Source organism: Herpailurus yagouaroundi, unplaced genomic scaffold (genome assembly GCF_014898765.1).
Source record: "Herpailurus yagouaroundi ecotype Mexico unplaced genomic scaffold, PumYag 160, whole genome shotgun sequence".
Taxonomy (NCBI): domain Eukaryota; kingdom Metazoa; phylum Chordata; class Mammalia; order Carnivora; family Felidae; genus Herpailurus; species Herpailurus yagouaroundi.
The window spans coordinates 20,664,446-20,688,590 of record NW_024412401.1 but is presented as its reverse complement, the minus strand read 5'-3'; the positions used below and the strand labels follow the sequence as shown (position 1 = coordinate 20,688,590).

The 24,145-nt window shown below is 38.6% G+C and overlaps 1 protein-coding gene across 1 annotated transcript in view; it reads right to left on the bottom strand.

Moving 5' to 3' along the window:
• LOC121034633 (phospholipid-transporting ATPase FetA-like) overlaps positions 1-24,145 on the bottom strand; it is a 101,609-nt gene that overhangs the window by 37,303 nt on the left and 40,161 nt on the right. The window contains exons 4-12 of the mRNA XM_040481612.1: positions 20,401-20,459; positions 16,097-16,210; positions 15,205-15,303; positions 13,309-13,370; positions 7,981-8,053; positions 7,541-7,611; positions 6,401-6,483; positions 5,469-5,627; positions 2,950-3,038 (exon numbers count right to left, since the gene is read on the bottom strand). Coding sequence (XP_040337546.1) covers positions 2,950-3,038; positions 5,469-5,627; positions 6,401-6,483; positions 7,541-7,611; positions 7,981-8,053; positions 13,309-13,370; positions 15,205-15,303; positions 16,097-16,210; positions 20,401-20,459 — 809 coding nt within the window. The remainder of the gene's footprint in view (positions 1-2,949; positions 3,039-5,468; positions 5,628-6,400; positions 6,484-7,540; positions 7,612-7,980; positions 8,054-13,308; positions 13,371-15,204; positions 15,304-16,096; positions 16,211-20,400; positions 20,460-24,145) is intronic.

The following is a 24,145-nucleotide window of genomic DNA, read 5'->3' as shown; positions in this document are numbered from 1 at the left end:
GCTGTTACACATTTATTTCCTGTTTGTACTTCTTTATAGTCATTTCAAGAAGCTTCTCAATGCTCTTAAACTTGATGCCCAAAAGTGAATACAGTACCTGAGACAACATTTCACACTTTCTGAAGGAAAGATTGCATGAATGAGCATTCAAATATAGGCATTTATAGCAGCTACTCTACCAGCTCAGCTGCCCCAGCATTTACACTGACCCTCTGTTGCCTCTATCTTGTGAGAACCTAAGCAGAGAACTACATTTTCTCTCTGGAGACCCCCCACTGCAGATACCTCTATGGTCCTTCTCTAATCTGCATGGGGGTTCTCTAAGCCTGCTATTCAACTATCATCCTAGGACTTCTTTTCACCCGCTTCCATGTTTCCTGGCTTCCTTATCTTCTTTCTTAGTTTACTTTCTTGGTTTGCTTGAGTATACACAATAGGAGCTTCCTAAGAGATTATACAGGATGAATACATTTTTTGAACCTTTATACATATGGATATTTCTTTATACTTGAATTTTATTAACAGTTTTACTAGATTTAGAATTATAGGCTGCAAACAATTTTCTGACACACATTTGAAGGCATTAATATTTACCTTCTGCTGTTGCTGCTGAGGAGGCCAATGCTATTCTGGTTTTTGATCCTGGTATATGATCTTTTATTCCTCACTAGAAGCTTGTGGGATTTTCTTTTTTTTTAATTTATTATTTTTTTAAATTTAATTTCAAGTTAGTTAACATAAAGTGTAGTCTTGGTTTCAGAAGTAGAACCCAGTGATTTATCACTTCCATATGAGCACCCAGTGCTCATTCCAACAAGTGCCGTCCTCAATGCCCATCACCCATTTAGCCCATCTCCTACCCACCTCTCCTTCAGCAGCCCTCAGTTTGTTCTCTGTATTTAAGAGTCTTTTATGGTTTACCTCCCTGTTTTATCTTATTTTTCCTTCCTTTCCCCTATGTTCATCTATTGCATTTCTTAAATTCCACATATGAATGAAACTATAAGATAATTGTCTTTTTCTGACTGGCTTATTTCACTTAGCATAATATGCTCTAGTTTCATCCATATTGTTGCAAATAGCAAGACTTCATTCTTTTTGATCGCTAAGTAATATTCCATTCTATCTATCTATCTATCTATCTATCTATCTATCTATCTCTATCTCTATCTCTATCTACCACATTTTCTTTATTCATCAGTCAATGGACATTTGGGCTCTTCCCATAATTTGGAGATTTTATTTTTAATTTTATAATTTTTTGGTATGTGGTCAATCTGCCTTGTTAAGCAGGACTTCTCATGTGTTTTCATTTTGCCTTCCCAGGGAGGCAGCAAGTATAGCAGAAAGAGCATTGATTTTGAAAAGTTATGCCTAGATGGATAGATGAGATGATTAAATAAAATTACATATGTAAAACATCTGACACATATTGATGCACTGCCCCCTTTATACACTTGAGGGCTGCACCCAGATCTTATACATCCTTGTGATTCTCACAACATCTGGCACATACTGGGCACATGATAGATTTTCAATAACTACAAGTTGATGACTTAATGAGTCATAAACCTGTCTTTGCTGTTATTTTTCTGTAGGATTTTATTTATGATATTTATCTTTACTGTGTCTCAATTTGCATATTTGTCAAATGGACTTGCTTATTGTCATGGATGTAGTGAGGCTACAGTTAAGTGAATAATGAATATTCTAAAAAGTTAAAATCACTCTAACAGATGTCAACTATTATGACTGACCTTCAGAGAGGTAAACAAGTAGGTGAAACTTCCTAGGCATATGGGAGACATCTTGTTTTGAAAACAAGCCCAGGCTAAATGACCTAACTTAGTGCCTAATGATAGATGTTCCTAATATAGTCAGCGGCATATTTGCCCATGTCACCTTCCTGAATTTTCAAATGTGACTGTCTTTCTCATTAAGAAACCAGGAAATGTCACTTTATTTCTACTACTAAAAGCTATGCAGTTAGTAGTAGAAAGAAAGATAGTGGATACTAGCTTCTGGTCTCAAAGCTGAATGAACTTTCCTAATTTTCTAAAACCCCATTTACTAAATCCAAAGGATTTAGGAAAAGAACTGCAGTATTTCCCATAATAAATAATGGAGAAGAGGCAGTTTATAATTCAGATATTAGTGAGAAATACACAGAAACAAAAGGCATTTTTGAATTTCAAGAGTCTAAGCAATAGAGTAAAAATAAAAAGTCATAGAATTAAGTACAGGCAGCACTGAAATTGCTCAGTCATGCAAAGAAATTGTATAAGTAAAGAAATCAATGTCTATATCTAACAAGAATAAGGACAACCTATATAGGATAGCAGGGAAATTAGTCTTCAGTTTAAACTTCTGTTATCAAAGCTATTATTATCTATCGAGTGCTTTTCCAATTTCATTTCTCAGCAGCAGGATCTTTATTTTTCAACTGGTATCTTACAGAACAGACAAATGTGAAGCTGTTCTTTTTGAAGTGAGAATATCAGAATGAGGGAGCCAGAACAAAACTCACTTGATCTCAATTCCCCCTGCAGCAGACTCCTCTAAGGAAACAGTTTGAAAATCATCAGTTTAAGTAAGGTGTTCTATTAGTTCAAGTAAAGTTTTATTATAGTATCCATGAGTAAAATAGGTTATGGGAAAATAATTGTGTCAATTTCTAAAGGAGGGTTCTTGATCTGTTCCAGTACTATTAATCAAAGCATCAAATCTTAAACAAAGTGTGATCATTCTCTCTAACAGGTATAAACTAGAGAACAGACTCCCTTGTCAATTGGCTCTATTCTTTTTTGCTTCTGACATTAGTAAATGGCAAAATAAAACTGTTTGAGTCTTTCAAACAACTAAATTCCAAGTTGGAAATGCCAGCTGCTGCTATGGAAGGAAGAAAAACATGTCTACTTGTAAAGAAGTTGAATAATGTCTTCAACTTACCCAGACCACAAGGACATTCAAGAGATGGTCCATGTGCGTCCGTTTAAAGGTAGACTTTCCACAGTTCTGCATTAATTTGGTGTCTGGTCCTAAGTGAAACAGGAAGACCAGCTCTTAGAATCACTGAATACACTCAGAGGATTGAAATTGGATTGAAATATACCTTTATGACTACCTAATCAAACCTCTTGCCAAAGCCAGGGGATAAAGCCCTGGAGAGAGGCTCATACTTGGTGCCAATAACTCAAAAAATAAACATTTTGTTTCTAAGGATAATCACAACTATTTCTGCAAAGTGCACCAATCCTGATTCCTCTTTTTTTGGTACCTCAGAGAGTCTAGTTTTTTATAGATGAGTTAAGTCAGAATAGGAGCCACAAGCTTCTTCCTTTTTAAGTTTTTATTTTAATTCCAGTTAACATACAGTGTTATATTAGTTTCAGGTGTACAATATAGTAATTCGACACTAGGAGCCACAAGCTTCATTCTCATCATCATCTGGTTTATTTAGCTTAGAAAAGAGATTTTCTGATAAAGAGATCTCTACCTTCTTTTGAGGAAAACTACTGTTGGGCCAGGCTCTATTTCAAGTTTCTACTTGGGAAAGGAAGAATGGAAAAGGCAATGGCAGTGACTTCTGAGATGGAAGCCGGGGCTTTTCTGGGGCTGAGAGACAGAGATTGTATTTCCTCATGACAGGGCAGATAGTAAACAGAAGTAAAGAGCTTTTAGTGAATATTACTGACCAAAAAATAAGCAGTTTAGAAGAAAGTATAAGTAGCAATTTCTCTGGCCTTTACCATCTGATTGTTATTTTTACATGTATTCTAATGAAGGAATTTCATTAATGTTTACACATGGGGGAACTAGAACTTCCCTGATAATGTAGGCGAACACTGAGAATGCAGGGTATAAGCTATGCCATTCTTTCCTCTCAAGCATTTCTTGAAGGGCTTGAAGGGATGAGAAGTTTGGCTCAGAGCCAGGCAGCTACATGGGGCAGAATCTTCCAAGGGTCCTTGGAAAGAATGACCTTACCACAAGTTTCAAGGAGGATGTGGAGATCACGGTTGAACCTGGGTATCATGTAGCGGGAAGAGCAACTAAATTCTGCACTGAATACCTCAAGATGCTCTTAAGTGGTTATCAGTTCTCTTCTGCTCTGAGTTTCCCAAAGCCCCAAAAGATTTTTTGCTACCATGTAAACCAAGAGTCAGAGGGAAACCTTAACTAAATTTGCGCTGGTTGGCAACCTCACTGCTATTACTTTAGGGAAAAAAACCTTTTGCTGAAAAATGAGCTTTTTATAAATGGCAATGTATAGGGGGGGTAGCTGCTGAAGTACAGTGAAGAAAATAAGTGTACTTCAAATCTTTGGGGTTTGAGTCTAGTCAGCCTAGAAGCCACCATTATAGCTCAAGAACCAATGAAAAAAAGTTCTACTAAGGCCTCCCTGGACTCTTAGGCTTCTTTCTATGGCTTGGTTCCAATTATTTTCCACAGAAGTGAGGCATATAGGATCCTCATGTCTAGGAGTGAATTCTCTAGAAGGAGAGCTCTGAGTTGAATAGTATTCACTGTGGTAAATCTTCCTTGGTGCTATCTTCAGTGTTCCCTATCTGCTTACTATGGTTGTTGTCATCAATTTCCATTGTTACCAAGTGCACAGGGTAGGTAGCACAGAAGCTTCTTCCTCCATTTTCCTGAACCACCAAGAATAACCCAAGAAAATCCCTCACTAAGCATAAGGGATTATAGTTCTAAATGACATCTCAAGAGGGGCCAATTCTTGGGGTGCTTTGGTGGCTCAGTCAGTTGAACGTCTGACTTCGGCCCAAGCCATGATCTTATAGCTCGTTAGTCTGAGCCCCGCTTGGGCTCTGTTTTGACAGCTCAGAGCCTGGGGCCTCCTTCAGATTCTGTGTCTCTCTCTCTCTCTCTGTCCCTCCCCCACTCACTCTGTCTGTCTCTCTCTCTCAAAAATAAATAAAAACATTAAAAAATTTTATAAAAACAAGAGGGGTCAATTCTAATGATCCACACTGCTTTTTCTCTGCCATGAATCCCTCACATTTTATTTCATATTCTCCATAATGAACACCGTGTGTATTCTCTCCTGGGAGTAATCCATATATATACTCTCTCCTTTCACATGTTCCCCTTTTACATGTTAATTCCATGTACACTCTTTCTATGTGTATACCTTCTCTTGTGTCCAGATATGATCAGAAAGACTTATAAATGTCCTGTGGTCTTGTAACATAAAGACTTCCTTTAACAAAGGCAGAGCTAATAACATTGGCAGCTCATTGCTTGGGGAAAAAAAAAATTTTTTTTTTCCTAAGAAAAAAGGTTTTTTTCTTAACTCTTTCATCCATCCATCTACCTCCCTCCCTTTCTATCTGTCTCAAAGCCATAGTGTTCTGATATATCTCTGAGTCCCATATCTACAACTTAGAAACTGAATAAGCACAAATTGGTCATGAATGGAAGTCTGCTGTGACTCTAAGGAGACATACCAGTATAAATCACCAAGCCATAGCACCAATCTGTATTCCTGATGATGCAGCCTCGGAGTAGCAGCTTGTCATGGTCCAGGGTGAAGTCTTTTCCTTTATAAGTCAGTATTCCTGTGAATTTGTCCAACTTGTTATTGGGAGACTCACACGTCACTTTTCCTGAAGAAAAATGAAGGAGAAAGAGTCCTGGCTCTGTAATCTCAGGCCTTTCCTAACAGGACAGAAAGAGGCTTAACAAACAAGAGGAAAGAACATCCCTCTTTCAAAATACATACATCTTTTTCCTATCCTCTCTTAACTGCTGCCCATTGATTACCAGCTCCCTTTAGAAAGGCAGACAAAGGTTTCTGGGCATCAAAGAAGAATAATTCTGTATGTGACATGGGTCATTCAGAGAGAGAAAAACCCACATGATAACTTATCACCATCAGTACTACCAGGTAATATGAGCTCTGAATCTGAAGAAATTAAAAAACTACTTAACTTAAAGCAAATCTAGCATTTTTCTCAAAATGAAATAATTTGGCCTTTTCTTGATTACTAAAATAGAATATGTCCTTTTTACAAAGGACGTATACATATACAATACTAAATACATATACAATACTAAAAGCAGACAGGAGAAGGTAAAATTGCCTAGAGATAAGTGCTGTTAATCTTTTGAAGTACATCCTTCCAACTTTTTCTATACATGTACTCATAAACATACATGTTTCCAAAAATAAGCTTATGTTATATATACTATACAGCCTACTATAATCGTTTTCTTTCACTTGTTAACATGTTGTGGATATTTTTTCCATGTGACTAAATACCAACTTGCATATTGTTCTTACTAAGTTATGTAGAATTCAATGTATGGATGTGCCATACTTTATTTAACCAGTCCTCTATGATAAAATGTGGGTGGGTGAGTGTACTTCCTAACTCACCATCAAAGGCAGAAAGCAGCTCCAGGTTATCTTCCAAATCACTGGTGACTGGGATGGCCTGCTTCACTTTCAGGTTGGTTTCACTATAGCAAAGGACACATAGTCACCAGAGCACAAGCCATACATACACCAGCAGCCTAAGTCTTCTTCTTCTTCGGATTGCAGGAAATAGATATTGCCAATAGAGCTTGGGCTATAGGTCTGAGCTCTAAGAGTGACCCCCACTGTTCTCTCTCTAGGACAGTACTGAGGTAGATGGCTTCACAAGGAAGCTGAGCGTTAGCCCACTCACTCCCCTATCTCTCTGCTCTCATTCCCTGCAATACACCAGTAATATTTTAACCAATCCAGGAAATCTTGCTGGTCAGGTGCTCTACATGAAACTGAAGAGACATCACAAAACAACCTGAAGGTGGCACCTGCTCCCTTCAAGAATAAGGAGCAGGTCCTTTTAAGAAGCTTGCACATACTTCCAAGTAAACATACTCCTCACCTCATAAATATTTATAGGACCCATGAAGGAATCCCAATTAACCATTTGCTGATACAGGAATGCATAGAGACAGAAACAAAAATGGAAGCCACATTTCAGAAAGCTTGGGCACCAAGAGGAATAGTTGTAAGAATGCCACTGATACAAAACTCCACAGGACAAGCTCCTGAAGATGGCCTCTATCCTCCTAAGACCTTAGCTTTTGCACGGTAATGAATTTGTAATTTAAATCCTTTACAGAATGTGGTATTTTATCAGTAAATAATTACCTCCATACTCATCCTCCCCACCCCCCAAACCTCCACTGGAAACCTTGGAACTCTATTCAGAAATTTTACAGTTCTGTTTACCTCTTTCCTGCTACTCAGCATTACTGAATACAGTGAGAGTGTCTCCAGTTTAGAGATGGAGAATACAGAGTTTATTCTGCACCCAGGGGATGTGAGATTGTTGCTGCTAAGAGCTCAGTTTTAGACTTGAAATCCCAAGGCTCTGGCCTCCTATTTTCTCTTATCTGGATATATCTAGTATCTTTGGCACTTCCATCTGAGAATAAAATTCATTCCCTGAATCATTCTCTCCCTCAGTGAGAAATTCTCTAAGCTGGCTCAATGGTCTTAAAATGACCATCAGGAAAGAACACTTACCCATCAAGTTCTGCTGTTTCTATATACGTCAGACTGTAAGGCTCACTGCTAGAGAGTAATAGTATATCAGCCTATGGTAAGAAAAGTCAGAGAAGATAAGGAAAGCAGGAAGGCAGACTTTTAATATTACAGTGGCAAAAAAAGCAATTACCCCAGAAACAGATATTCATCCTAAGAATTTTACAGATATTTGGTTTACACTCTTTGTCTAGGATCCACTGCTGCTACCACACTCACCCTCTCCTAAAGCTAGTCATTCTTTATCTGTAGCTATGGTGGGAGGCAGACAAAAACAAACTTCGTACAGGAGCCGTTCATCTCCAGATGCACAGTGAAGCAGACAGAGGTCATCAAAAGCAGTGGCAGCAGAAGTGCTGAGAGGGTTCCTCTGTACCTACTCAAGTCAAAAAGAAGAAACCACCATGCACAGAGGTACTCACTGTGACAGGCTGATTATTTCTTAGTTTTATTATATCTCCCACTTGAATATTCATCCATTTGTCCTCCTTTATCCTGTAAGAAAATGTGCCTTGAATGCCTGTTCTGAGAATTTCCCCATAGCCCTCCTTTGACAATCAAGAAAAGAAATAAAAAGAAAAAAGTGGAGATGAAGTCAAGGCTTATAGAAGAACCAAAGTGGTTTGTGATGCATCCTTGCTATAATCAAGAAGGGGGCCCATTTCTCTTGACTTCAGGTTATAAGGATTTTCTAAAACTCTTTAAAATGCATATGTAGTCATATACACCCCTAATTATTCTTTAACTAAAAGTAATACATGCATATGGTAAAAAAAAAAAAAAAGTTCAAATAATAAATAAGCATGTAAAAAGAAAAATTCTCTCTCCCCAGATTTTAGTTTTGCTTCTCAAGGTAGCAAATGCAAATTTTTGTATTTGTTTCTAGAAAATATCAATCCAAATGATACAACATATACATTTAAAAGTTATACACTAGAGGGGCATCTAGGTGGCTCAACTGGTTAGGCGACTGACTTCGGCTCAGGTCATGATCTCTCAGTTTGTGAGTTCAAGCCCTGCGTTGGGCTCTGTGCTGACAGCTCAGAGCCCGGAGCCTACTTCAGATTCTGTTCTCCCCCTCTTTCTACCCCTCCCCTGCTCACACTCTGTGTCTCTCTGTCTCTCAATAATAATAAATAAACATTAAAAAATTAAGAAAAAAATAAATACAAGTTATATACTAGAGGGGTGCCTGGGTGGCTCAGTTGGTTAAGGGTACCACTTCTGCCCAGGTCATGATCTCACAGTTTGGGAGTTCGAGCCTCAGATCAGGCTGACAGCTCAGAGTCTGGAGCCTGCTTTGGATTCTGTGTCTCCGGTTCTCTCTGCCCCTCCCCAACTCGTGCTCTGTCTCTCTCTCTCAAAAATAAATAAACATTAAAAAAAATTTTTTTTAAGTTATACACTAAATACAGAATTTGCTGCACTTTGCATGTTTCATGTAATAACATATCTTGCAGAGTACTTATAGAAGATATGGCTCATTCTTTTTGATAGATAAAATGTATATCCTATCATATATGGTTGTACCAATATTATTTACTTATGTTAAAATTGGATTACTTTTGACCCCTCAAACCCTCACTTCCACAAAAGGCAGCTGGCAGTAGGAGCAGATTCTATAATACTACTGGCTCTTTCCCCTTCTGTTTTTTGTATCTCAATTTCCCCAATTGCATACAGCCCATAAATCCTTCCTTTCTGATAAAGAACGAAGCAAGATATACACAGTACCATAAGAATTTTGGAAATATGAGCTACCTCTTTGTAACAATTCTGTTATGCCAAGCACCCAAAGAGCTGGCAAAGAGAAGGCACACCTGAACGCCATTGTATGTTTCACCTTTGAATGAAGCCTTGTTATCTGCGGGCATGACACACATCACCACTTTGCCAGAGCACGGGTTTTCCCAGGACACCTTTACTGGGAAGATAACTTCTTTGAAAAGGGCCAAATTTCTTTTATTTAAAAAAAAAAGTCTTTTAATATAAATTCAGTTAGATAATCTTCTTCCACTTCCCTGAGTTATATTTCTTTTTTAAAAAATATTTATTTTGAAAGAGAGAGAGAACACGCAAGTGTGAGCACGAGCAGGGTTGGGGCAGAGAGAGAGAGAGAGAGAATCCTGAGCAGATTCTGTGCTATCAGCACAGAGCCTGTCTCGGGGCTCCATCTCACGAACTTTGAGATAATGAGCTGAAATCAGGGTCTGATGCTTAACAGACTGAGCCACCCAGGCACTCCCTCTGAGTTATATTTCTTTAAATCTTATTCCAAATTAAATTTTCTCTGTATGTTATAAATGTAAGTCCTTGTTGTAAAACCATTATTTATATATCCTTGTATCTCCTTCTCTGTTTTTTTTTAAATTAAAAAAATACATTTTTTATTCATTTTTAAGAGACAGAGACAGAGCACGAGTTGGGGAGGGGCAGAGAGAGAGAAGGAGACACAGAATCTTGAAGGAGGCTCTGGGCTCTGAGCTGTCAGGACAGAGCCTGACGTGGAGTCCAAACTCACAAACCATGAGATCATGACCTGAGCTGAAGTTGGTTAAGTGTCCAACTGAACCACCCAGACGCCCTTAAAATTACTTTAAAAAATGTTTCTATTTATTTTTGAGGCAGACAGACAGACAGCATGAGTGGGGGAGGGGCAGAGAGAGAGAAAGACCCAGAATTCGAAGCAAGCTCCAGGCTCTGAGCTGTCAGCACAAGTCCAACATGGGGCTTGAGCTCATGAGCTGCAAGATCATGACCTGAGCCAAAGTCAGATGCTTAACTGAATGAGCCACCTAGGCACCCACTTCCCTTGGTTTCAAGTGTCATCTTTATGCAGATAAAATATAATATGTTTACTTATTTTGTTACTAATTTTCAAACCTGCTATATAGTACTGAAGGGGAATAGCTACAAGAGTTGGAGAAAGACATCTGAATATCTGTTGTATTTTGCTTTACTTTGTTTTACTTTGCACTCTGTCAGCCGTCATTTTCACCAGTAAAACATGGCAAGAAGGGCTACAACATTCTGGCTTCTCCTGAAGAATTAAAAGCTTCTATTTTATGATACAAGGAGCTGTCAAACTATTACCAATTTGTTCCTGAACATTATAACAATCATGTGTCCCAGATTTAGAAGAGGGGAAGATATTCCTTTCTGATTTAAAATATTCAGTACTGTTGCGCCATAAGCACATTTTTAATTTCCAGGCATTGCATTCTAACTTCTGGTTTAGAAAATATGATCAGAGGGGCACCTAGGTGGCTCAGTTGGTTAAGCATCTGACTCTTGATTTTGGGTTAGGTCATGATCTCACAGTTCCTAAGATTGAGCCCCTTGCATCAGGCTCTGTGCTGACAGCACGGAGCCTGCTTGGGATATTCTCTCTTTCTCTCCCCACACCCTCCCCTGCTCATGCTCTCTCTCTCTCTCTCTCTCAAAACAAACAAACAAACAAACAAACAAACAAACAAACCCACCAAAAAATAGATCAGAGAGCTAGAGAAGGCAGTGTTTTGATTCCAGAAGAGATCATTCACATTATATTCTGTTTTATGTGAATGGTACCTCCTGAAGCTCTGTAACATACTGGTACTTTTCCTACTACAAACACTCATAAATGGTAGATATAATAAAGTGAACATTCTTTCCCAAAGCAAGGCTATGTTTACCACAAAGTAGAGCCAGGAAAAAAATTAAAAGGTCAGCATGTTCTGAAGTTCTTGCTCTGAGTGAGTGAAGGGATTGTCAATCTTAATGATTAGCAATTAGTTTTAATTTAGTCCACTAGAGGGATAGGGCATGAAGCCTTAGGATCTTGAGAGGCAGTGAGTTGGAACTAAGGACCCCTCATAAAGCTCTGAAAGGACAACAACATTAGGTAAAAGGGGGTCTAAAAAAAATCAACCCACTGGCAAGAAAGTTTGTCTATCTTACTCTAGAAGGTTGGGGGTCAGAGAATAGAGGACTCTCCCCTAAGAATCTGTAACATTGTGAGGTGTGGGATCCAAATTTACAATTCCTCAAGATTAGGTTTCAGCAGGTGATATCCTTGAGTTACTTGGCAGAAGCAAACACAAAACCCCTCAGAAATGGTACAACCTCAACCCAGGACATTTAGAATTCTCATAAAGAAAATCTTACCAACAATGTGCTTGTAGCCAAAGTTATTGAGAAATGAAAATGACAGAAATCACAACTTGCAAAACCAACTTTTTCAATAGCAGCTCTACTGAAAACCATGTCTTCTAGAAAAGACAAGCCACTTTCTGAAATACAGACTGTTTCAATAACCAGCTTCACTGAGTGAAAAAGTCTAACAAGGCCCTGCTTGTGACCTCCCATCCTAAAAGCACTCTATGGAAAATTCTTTTCCAATAGTCTTTCGAAACCCAAGTGCTCAAACTACTTGGGGAGTTCATTTGATGAAATCCATTTGGTCAGTAACTCCCTAGCCTAGCAAATTTCTAATACACTCAGTTTTGTCTTTTCTTTTTATTTCTATTTACTTTCTTCCTTTCTTTAAAATTTTCTTTTTTCTTTTTATTGTTATTTTAATGTTTACTTATTTATTTTGAGAGAGAAAAAGAGAGCATGCAACATGCTCAGCCTGAAGCAGGACTCAATCTCAGGACCGAGAGACCACGACCTGAGCCAGTATCAAGAGTCAGATGCTTAACGGACTGAGCCACCCAGGTGCCCCTTAAATTTTCTTTTTAATCATAATTGTATTTTTTGGTGGTATCTTATGAGAGGCTTCAACAGACCAAAACACTTGAGGGAATAATCCACCATGAGTAAGAATTAGCAGCCTCAATAAATAACAGAATTAAATGCCCAAGAACTTCACATAATAGAATTATATGATTAAAACCATAGCTCCTGGGTATTCTGTAGGGCCACTGTGAAAAAGACTGGACTTCAGTTTTGAATTCCTTCAAGTTTGTACTAATTTGCAGTCATGCTACTGCGCACACTTGTCATTTTTTCTTTTATACAACCTCTATTGGTTGAATTCTTCCCCATCCCTTAAGACCTAGCATAGACGTTACCTCCTCCAGAAAGTCTTCCTTGATTTCTTTAACTAGCTATGATCATTCATTTTTTATTAATTCCTATAACTTCTTGTGTCTCTTATGATAGTCTTCATATTTTGCTTTATATAGGAATTATGTCTGCCTCAATGCTTTCCTGCCAAAGGTAAATTGCTCAAATTTTGTAGGATATCATCAAATATAAACATTTACCTATTGACAACACTTTAGATAGCTATGACCAAACACCATAGTGATGGGGTCAAAACAAATACTTTCTTTAGATTATTAACACAAGATGACCTGATCAAAGACTATTTAGTAGAATGGCCAATAAGGCATGTCAGAATCTACTGATGTTCTAAAGACAGATTTCTATCTCCATGTTCACCACTGCACTAATAATAATCATTTATATGCCATAAATTGTTAATGGCCTTAATATATATTATTTCATTTTCATTTTTGCCACAATCCTCTAAGGTAGAGAATATTATCTTCACTTTATAGATAGGAAATACGAGGCCGAGAGAGGTCTGAGGTCACATGGCAAATTCAGGGTATACTAGCTCTAGAAACAAATTCTTATGTTCAACCCTAGGTTCTTTTCACTGTCCTGAATTACCTTTCCAAAGCACTCAGCACATCAAGCTTTAGCAAGGACAACCTTAAGCCAGAGCTGGTCCTACCTAAACTGATTTCTCTACAACTTACCTGCCATTCATCACCACCATTACAGAACGGTTGTTGACGTGATTGTCATTTTGGTGCCTTTTCTAAAATTACACAAGAAAATGTTCAGGAAATGGGAAAAGAGTAAATTGCATGTAGAAGGTTAATAGTTTAATATTTTGAAATATTACCCAATGTACTTCTTATTTATAATTTTTCTTTACCTCCCAAAGCCTTTCTACCATTAAAACCAGGGTAAGAGGCTGATTGTCTCAGAGAAGATGGGAAGAAGGTCAGAAAAAGAACCAAGGGAGAAGAAAGAGACAAAATCTTGGTTTTAAATATCAAAAGCCAAAGCCTGGGGGAATGAGAACAAACAATTTAGTCAAAAGTCACAGAGGAGAGAATGAAAAATGATGGAGAGGACTAGAGTCTCACACACCTTGGTAGGAGCAGGGAAAGTTAAGAATTCTCAAACTTTCCCCCACCATAGTCAACATATAGAAGCTTCTACAGTAGATGCAATAAGGAAAGAGCAACAAAGATCTTCTATTCAAAGACCAAATAGAAGAGGGACCAATACAGAGCATGTACTGATGCTCACATGAATCTTCTACTTCCAATTGAGATTACTCCCTGGGAAAACGGCAGGACTATGAAAAGGGCAGAGAGAATCTTGAATTTGTCAGAATGCTTATCTTAAAGAAACTGAATTCTAACCCAGAAGTAACTGGGTTATCCTGAATTGGAAAATCTAGCTTTCAGCTCTCAATTAAAAAGGTTCGGGATGGTGGGATGGTAGTTGTGAATTATACTGAGTTCAGTTATAGAGAAATAGTTATATTTTTTGCACATCTGAATTGTGACTAAAATTTCAACCACTACATGGCTAATTCTGGGTTTAAAAGAGTTGCAGAGTTAAAAGTCTAAAGAAACATCCTGCTTGCAAAGTTTGGTCTAAAAATCTATTCTGGTGGGGCACCTGGGTGGCTCAGTCAGCAGAGCGTTCGACTTTGGCTCAGGTCATGATCTCGCGTTTCCTGAGTTCAAGCCCCACGTTGGGCTCTGTGCTGACAGCTCAGAGCCTGGAGCCTGCTTCGGATTCTGTGTCTCCCCCTCTCTCTGCCCCTCCCCTGCTTGTGCTCTCTCTCTGTCTCTCAAAAAATGAATAAATGTTAAAAAAAAATTTAAAAATCCATTCTGGCAAAATCAGAAGGACTCTCTGAGGGAAGATGGAGGCAGGTCAACAGGTCTGACTTTCTAAATCCCACTAGCAGACTTGGTACTGGGGCAGTATGCTGACTATTTGATGTTGTAAGGAGCAAAGAGGATGCCAAGCAGCACTCGTTGGAAGCCAGTTTTTCCCTCCAAGGCCAGGAAAGGAGTTGGCCTCTGTTTATGTTGTGAAGTGCTCTAAAACCAGAGAGTTCCTAGCTGAGCATCCCTGACAGAAGTGAAAACTGGAAAGGGAAATAGGGAGAGCTAGAGAGGAGAAGGGGAATGTGGAAAGGGGAGAAGAAAAACAAGAACAGGGCAATGAGGGAGGAGTGGACAGGGAGGAAGGGAAGAGGAATATAAAACTTGGAGAAGGAGGAATGGAGGAAGAAAGATGAGAGCAAACTCAGAGAAAGCAAAGTGAAGGAAGAGGGGGGTTATTAAAAAGGAAATGGAAGGAAGCCCCGAAAAGGGGCTAAATGGTGGCACTGGAAGACAGATAAAGGCCTTGCACTGCCCCTTTCTGGCCATGCATAGACTATCAATGTTGAGGCTAAGGGAATTACATTTTCTTCTGGGATGGTTAAGGAAGCAAGGAAAGGAAACATCTCTTTTAATTAATTCAGTGCTTCTTCCTAGCACTAGGTAGTTCTGGGAAGTCCCTTTTGACCCCCCAGCCAGACTAGGTCAGTGAAACACTAGAGGCCCTGGAAGCCACTTCACCATGTCATCGATGGCATCCTTCACTGCTGTTATGGACAACACCACCATCAGGGGGATCACAGTTGTGTACCATGCCAAGGAGGAGATCTGGGGAATCAACTGTGAGAGGGAAGGAGGGAGAAACTTAGGTTAGAAAGCTTAAAGGACAATGTATTTCACCTTGGCACCACCCCCACCACTTTCACCTCCACAGGTTCATAATGATTTCAACTATCATAGTTGTTTTTCACTGTTGTGGAAATATAAGTAATATAATATAGGAGTAAATATAAATAAACAACTCCCAAGAAAGGATGAAAGAAGAGGATATGGTAAGTTGCCACCCATCTGTACTGAACTTCACTACTTTTGTCTTGATGGCAAAGGGCTATTTCTCCTCTGATAATGAAGGTTCTGGCAAGGAGCTGTAGGGGCTGGGAGATAAAAGTGGACATCAGAAAACCATATCCCATCCCTCAGCACAAGGGGAAATGAGAAAATCTGTCCCTCTCTCCTATTTTGGGCCGACCCTGCCCTGCTTCCTTGCCCTGTGCTTGCATTCTTATGTTCTAAATCATTCTCTTTTCTCAGAATTCCTCTCTGTTAGCTTTCTGTCAGGGAGGCTGGGACAACAAATGAGGAATGGGGTTGTAACTATGGTTGGGGTAAAGAGTCTGTGGCCTGCTGGGTCAAGCTGAAGTGTGGCCATGCAGCCATGATGAGGGAGCTCCCCTTCCTTGGGATTCAGTGAACTTGTCCTACTCTATAGGACCAGCCTGACATTCCAGCCCATTCATTTGCTGGTCATCCAAAGAGACATTTCTCAGTTTAGGGAGGGGAAGAACTGATTACACAACCAGGCCCCAGAGATACTGATAAAATGCTCTGTGGAAAAGGCCCCCAAAGTCAATACCTGGAGGAACAGCAAAATGAGGAAATATGCATTTGCAAGTCTCTGGAATTGTTCAAATAGGTTTAGGGGCAAGAAATTAAAGACATTATATCTTGAGGTCTTGATGGTATTGTTCTGCAAGTAAAAGAAAACAAGTGCAATTAGAGGAACAAAAGACTCCACCTCCTAATCTTAACAAAAAAGACCAAAACCACTCCTTGAAACAGGAAAAAGCCATAGTTCCTCCACCATGGGGTGAGTGGGAAGGGGGGAAGAAGTGTTTGTCCCCTACTTTTCTTTGAGACCTAGAGAATGCAAAGAAGGCAAGGCTGATCAATATGGGATTATTCTGAGGCACAGAATTCTTTCTTTATTGATGCTATTAATAATAATGATAATAAAATCAACAATAAAACTTACATTTATTGAATATTTACTACATGCAAGGCACTATTCTAAGCATTTTATGTGTAGCAGTTTATTTAATCCTCATAACAACCCTCTGAGGAGAGTATTACATGATCACATTTTTGAGGATGAGGAAATTGAGGCACTGAGGTGAAGTTATTTGCCCAAGACCACATAGTTAGTTGCCGAGTTGGGACTATGCTGTCCCCTGAATCCCATAGACATCCAAATGCCTTCCTTTCATAGAATCAGAGATCCTTTAGTGTCATCTTATGGGTGACTCTCTGGTCCTCCTTAGCCCTAAAAAGCAAGTCTGCCATTTGTATAGAGCTCTCTAATGAAGTTTTTCTAAGCCTGGCAAACTCAGTTTGGTGTGCTTTTACATATTGCTTTCAATGCTGAAGGATGTCAGATGCCAAAAGCAAATTACTCTTTCAACCTTAGCCCACTGGAGGTTCCTACAGTGGTCCCTATGGGAAGACACTTGCCTTTTACTTGTCCTGAGAGAGTCTGAATAGTTGTGGTTTATATGATTTTGCTGTGTGAAAATGAGAACTTGCTCCCTTCTCAATCCTGATCTCAGGATGCTGACAGGACCATCTTACTTTCTACCTTTGTGTCTTCAATCATGTGACTTAAGATGTTAGAACTTGAATATAATAGCTCAAGAAAAGCAAAAGAATGAGACCAAACAATTTCCTAAGGATAGGGCTTCTCCCTACCTCCTCCATCTATAAGGCCAAAACAAAAGGAAAACCCACATGCAGTCGTGAAGTACAGATATTGCTCAAGTATGAAGAATCTTGCTGGAATCTGCCTTGGGAAAGCACCAGAGGCCTTCTCTTGGAGAATTAAAACCATTTAGTCCTAAGGTCAAAACTTGACCAGCAAGCCTAGATCCATTATTCAGTCAAGACTCACCCATGTATTTCCTTAGGGAAGAGAAGTTTGTCATAGAACTTAGGAGTTTAGAGATCTTAGTTAGAAACTAAGATTTCTTTGGTGTTTTCTCCATAATTTTCTAGTTAATAATCAGTCAAACACTATAGATTTCTCAAGGCTTGCTCTGTTTATAGCTCTATTCTGAGCTCTACTAGTGGAGGCTGAAAAAAATTAAAGATCTATCCCAGAGAAGCTCATAGGTCTGTCTTGAATGAAGTTCTAATTAAATGATCGCTATCAGCCCTTCTAACCCTGAGAATATGCTATTCTAACATGGAAAAAGTTTTCTTTGATCATGAAATACTCGGACTTTCTCAGTGTCTAAGTCCAGATGGTTCTGATACTGGGAACCGAAGATCTTTTGATCTTTTGCCTTGCTGTAGCAGCTGGCCTTCACTACCGATTTTCCATTTGATTTTATAGCTGATTAATGTATTTAGGTTTCTACTCACTTTGTAGCACTTGTTTAGCAAACAAAGACAAAAGCCTTGCTGATTCTGTCTCAAGACAGAAATATCAGTACTTCTTTACTAACTTGGTAACTAGAGTATTTTGCTCTACTTTTAAATGCCAGGCCAGAAGTGGTATCTAAAGAATGTAGAACATCTGCTTACCTATGAGTTTCTTCAGTGTTTTGTTTTGTTTTGTTTTTTGTCAGATGTGATAAAATTTAAGCATAACAGAGGTGGTAGATTTTGGTTTGGGCTATTTGGGCAGTGAGACCTGCCTGTTGGCTAAATGGGGGAATAGATAACATAAGGCCAAAGCCATAATGGGGATCAGTAGTTGAGGGTTGAGGAGAGGAAAAGGAGTAGGAATGGAAGAGAGTAGAAAAATAGGAGAAAAATGAGCAATGGGCCTTGGAAATGAAATGGTTGTTAAATATATAAGAATAGGTCAGATCTGCTTATTAGTTCAGCATATATGTATCAAATGCCATTATGTGCCAAATATTGCGATGCAAACTGTGGATGCAGAAATGAATGAGACTTATATCCTTTCTTCAAGGGGCTATAGTTTCTTGGACAAAGAGAGTTAACATTCACAAGTATATCTAACTCCCATAACCACTATGTAAGGTGAACATTATCAGGCCCTTTTCATAGAGGGAACTCAAGATCAGAGAAGGTAAAAAAAAAAAAATGCCTAAAAATGCAAGGTTAGTAAGGAGTACAGCTGTGCTCAAAAGCAGGTCTGTCTGATGCCAAAACCTAGCTTCACTGCTCTATAGTGCCTCTTATACATGCCTAGAAGGTAGAAAGGGGGGAAATCTGCTTCCATGGCCATACTCTGAACACTGTTATTATCTAGAACCTAACTCAGAAATCATAAACTAAAAACATTGCTTATATAACTGTAAATATCTAGAAACAATCCAAATGTCAATTTGTAAGAAACTGGTAACCTAAACTATGCTAAATCTGCATAGGAAATACTACGCAGGTGAAAAAAGAAAAAAAAGGAAAAAGCTATTATGAAAGCATCTTGACAACTTAGGGTTCAGAATAGTGTAAGAAAGGGGCACCTGGGTGGCTCAGTTGGTTAAGTGAACAACTTCGGCTCAGGTCATGATCTCGTGGTTTGTGAGTTTGAGCCCTGCATCGGGCTCTGTGCTGACAGCTCAAAGCCTGGAGCCTGCTTCAGATTCTGTGACTCTCTCTCTCTCCCTGCCCCTTTCCTGCTCATGCTCTTTCTCTCTCAAAAATAAATAAACGTTAAAAAAAATAGTGTAAGAAAGTGGATTTGCTTTATTTACACAAAGCACTGAATTCCTAAGAAAGTAATAAAAGTGATTCCCTATAGGGGGCAGATGTGGGCAAGGATAGTGCTGGTGTATGAATTTTAAATACATAACTTTTATGAGCTATTCATAAATAAATAGGTGAAAAATGAACAGTCCAATAAAAAATGGGCAAAGGTCATTAACAGGTAGTTTCCATAAAAAGAAATAAAAAAGGTTAATTAACATGAAAAGATTATTGAACTCACTCAAAATTAAGGAAAGATAGATAACAAAATGTTTTTTCATTCAAGAGCCTGGCAAAGATGAAAAAGATTGATAATACCTAGTTGGGCAGGAATATGGAAAAACAAGCAGTCTCTACTGTAGGTAGAAATATAAATGGATATAATCTTTTCAGAGAGAAGTCTGACATTGTGCATCACAATTTTTACTGTGTTTTCTTTTGGTCCAGCCAACTCACTTCTAGGAAATTCTCGTAAGATATATTCATATAAATGTGCCAAAATATACGTATAATGGTGTTTATTCAGATAAATGGTTTGCCATTTATCATAGCAAAACACTGGAGACTATTTTGTGTTTTTTTGGAGGGGGCACCTGGCTATGAATGGAAACATTTTATTTTAAGGTTTATTTATTTTTGAGAGAGAGACAGAGAGAGAGAGAGACACATAATCTGAAGCTGGCTTCCGGCTCTAAGCTGTCAGCACAGAGCCTGATGGAGGGCTCGAACTCATGAACCATGAGATCATGACCTGAGCTGAAGACAGATACCTAACTGAGCCACCCAGGCGCCCCTGAATGGAAACATTTTTAATGTTCATCAATAGGAGACTGGTTAGGCAAATTAAGGTATATTGATAAGAGTGGAAAACCATGCCACTATTAAATGTATTGGGTAGATCTATATGTATTGTCATAGATAGATGGGTAAGTGGAAAATAAAGTTGAACTATGGTTTCATTTGTGTAAGGAGCAACTATAGCATCTCTTTGCTAGAAGTGACATATGAAACCCCAAATCTGAGATCTATTCTCTCCTGAGCCTGGGTCATTAGAACTAATTTTGGTTGTTCTAAGACCTCACTGTACCAGCCCTTGCTGTATAGGAGTTTGAAAGTAGAATCTATGCTGTAGGATCTACATCTACAACGAATTCATGCCCCACTCACAAAGTGGAATATTAGAGAATACCAGCCCCCTTCTGAAGTAACTGGAGGCCCGATACTCACAGGATATCCAAACCTAGTATTGAATTCTCTGTTGTTGGCTTGCAGATATCTCTCTTGTTCTGAAAGAGAAGAGAGAAATGATAAGGACAGCCCTCTAAAGATCAGCCTGGGATGCTGACCACCAGTGAAGACTTCACTAAATCTTCACACTTTCTCACTGAGGATTATGTCTACAAATGGGATTTTCCTGGGGTGTCTGGGTGGCTCAGTCAGTTGAGTGTCTGACTTTGGCTCAGGGCATGGTGTCAAGTTCGTAAGTTTGAGCCCCGCATCAGGTTCACTGTTGTCAGGGCAGAGCCTGCTTCAGATCCTCTGTCCCTCTCTGCTCCCTGCCCCATCAAAAATAAATACACATTAAAAAAATTCAATGGGATTTTCTTTCTATTTGAAGAATCAAGAAATACAATAAAAATAAAAATCCTTAAGTGTTAAAGTTTTCTGGAGGCAAAATGACAACAAACTTTTGAGGACTTTTCCACCATGAATGCCTCTAGTAATTCTAGATTTTGTCTCCACAGACGATAGGATGGCCTGTACCAACATCACTGCTAAAGACAGAAACTCAGCCCTCTCTTATCAGTCAATTCCAGCACCTTATTTTAAGGTATCTGAAGTTCTTCCCAAGGAGTTTTACCTAAACTTGCTAATGAAATTTAAATCCATAAATTATTAATGAGCATCTATTGCACACAGGCCAGTGTGTCTGAAGCTGTGAGGGGATAAAAAGATGAGTAAGACACGGTCCCTGACTTTTAAGGGACCTGAAGTTTAGTGGGAGTGAGACTGATAACTACAACACATGCCAAAATCATCATATCAACATACAGAGGTGTTACGCACTATTTCAAATTGTGAGCCCATTATTGTTATGAAAACTCTTCAGATAGATTTTATTAATAGATATTTTTTGTCCTGAGTGAAACATTCCTATAGTCTCTTCAATTCTGCATTAGTTCAATAAGCATTTACTAAGTTCTTGCCAGGTGTCAGGCTTCATGCTAGGTCCTAGGGTTACATTATTCCTGATCATACTGGGATTCCTATTCCTAAAGGGGGAAGACAAACATTAAAAAAAAATTCAATCTAATGTAAAAACAGTGATATAGGTAAGAATAGGGTGTTACGGTGCACAGAAGAGAAGAAAGTCAAGGAAAGTAGGATATGGAAGTGCTTCTAGAGGAGAAAATATCTTAATTATTTAAATGAATATGGTATGAGTGTTTCCCAATTTTCTTGAGCTTGAATGGTATATATATCAAACAACCCAGAATTTGGCCTGAAGAGGTGACACTGCTGCTAAGCTTTCTACACTTAGTGCTCCTAGAAATTCCCAGACTGTTTCCACAGAATTTGTCTCCTCAGAGAGTGGGTTCTAGCAACCCATCTGCTTCCGAATTATACTGAGTATCTATTTTCTTCCAACCCTCTAATGTCTTTGACTCATGGCTTCCAGAATTACAAAGAAATTTCCTTCTTTGGTTCTCAAAGATTCTTCCTCTAGGCTAGAGACTCCTACCTGACCTTGAATTCACTCACCTCATCCTTTAATAGAAGTCTCTGGCTCCAGGTCCTAGAAACTTAACACTGCAACTATTAAATTTTTTTTTTTTTGGAGATATAACTCACATAAAATTTACCACCTTAAATTGTACAATACAGTGGTTTTTAGTATATTGATGAGGCTATGCAATCATCACCACTAATTCCAGAACATTTTCATCACCCCCAAAAGACCCCCCAAACCCATACTTCTAAGTCCTTCATTTCCCCAGTCCCTGGCAAACACTAATCTACTTTCTGTCTCTAGGGATTTTCCTATTCTGGATATTTCATATAAATAGAGTAATATGTGGTCTACTGTGACTGGTTTCTTTCATTCAGCATAATATTTTCAAAGTTCATTCACATTACAGCATGTATTACTATCTCATTCTTTTTCATGACTGAATAATATTCTATTCTATGCACATGCTGCTTTTATTTATCCATCATAAATATCTGGGTTTTTTCCATCTTTTGGCTATTATGAATAAAGCTGTTATGAACATTTATTTGTGTACAAGTTTTTGTGTGGACGTTTTCATGTCTTTTGGATATATACATGGGAGTACAATTTCTGAGTCGTATGGTAACTCTATGTTTAACTTTTTGAGGAACTGCAAAATGGTTTTTCACAGTAGCTGCACTATTTTACATTCCCACTCACAACATAGGAAAGTTATAATTTCTCCACATCCTCACCAATGCTTGTTATTGACTTTTTTTTTTTTTAACTATCTGAATGGACAAGAAGTAATATCTCACTGTGGTTTATTTTATTTTATTTTAGACACACACAGAGAGAGAGCATGAGCAGGGGAGGGGCAGAGAGAGAGGGATAGGGAGAATCTTAAGCAGGCTCCACACTCAGCCACCCTGGGATCATGACCTGAGCTGAAATCAAGAGTCGAACGCTCAACCAACTGAGCCATACAGGCACTCCTCATTGTGCTTTTGATTTTCATTTCCCTAGACTAATGATGAAGTTGAGTATGTTTTCATGTGCTTACTGAACATTTATATATTTTCTTTGGAGAAATGTCTGTTCAGATTCTTTGCCCATTTTTAAACTGGGTTGTCTTTAATAACTCTTAACTGAGTTATAAAAGTTCTTTACATCGATGCAGAAAAGGCCTTTGACAAAATCCAGCACCCTTTCTTAATAAAAACCCTTGAGAAAGTCGGGATAGAAGGAACATACTTAAAGATCATAAAAGCCATTTATGAAAAGCCCACAGCTAACATCATCCTCTACGGGGAAAAACTGAGAGCTTTTTACCTGAGATCAGGAACACGACAGGGATGCCCACTCTCACCGCTGTTGTTTAACATAGTGCTGGAAGTTCTAGCATCAGCAATCAGACAACAAAAGGAAATCAAAGGCATCCAAATTGGCAAAGATGAAGTCAAGCTTTCGCTTTTTGCAGATGACATGATATTATACATGGAAAATCCGATAGACTCCACCAAAAGTCTGCTAGAACTGATACATGAATTCAGCAAAGTTGCAGGATACAAAATCAATGTACAGAAATCAGTTGCATTCTTATACACTAACAATGAAGCAACAGAAAGACAAATAAAGAAACTGATCCCATTCACAATTGCACCAAGAAGCATAAAATACCTAGGAATAAGTCTAACCAAAGATGTAAAGGATCTGTATGCTGAAAACTATCGAAAGCTTATGAAGGTAATTGAAGAAGATTTAAAGAAATGGAAAGACATTCCCTGCTCATGGATTGGAAGAATAAATATTGTCAAAATGTCAATACTACCCAAAGCTATCTACACATTCAATGCAATCCCAATCAAAATTGCACCAGCATTCTTCTCGAAACTAGAACAAGCAATCCTAAAATTCATATGGAACCACAAAAGGCCCCGAATAGCCAAAGTCATTTTGAAGAAGAAGACCAAAGCAGGAGGCATCCCAATCCCAGACTTTAGCCTCTACTACAAAGCTGTCATCATCAAGACAGCAAAGTAAGTGGCACAAAAACAGACACATAGACCAATGGAATAGAATCGAAACCTCAGAACTAGACCCACAAACGTATGGCCAACTCATCTTTGACAAAGCAGGAAAGAACATCCAATGGAAAAAAGACAGTCTCTTTAACAAATGGTGCTGGGAGAACTGGACAGCAACATGCAGAAGGTTGAAACTAGACCACTTTCTCACACCATTCACAAAAATAAACTC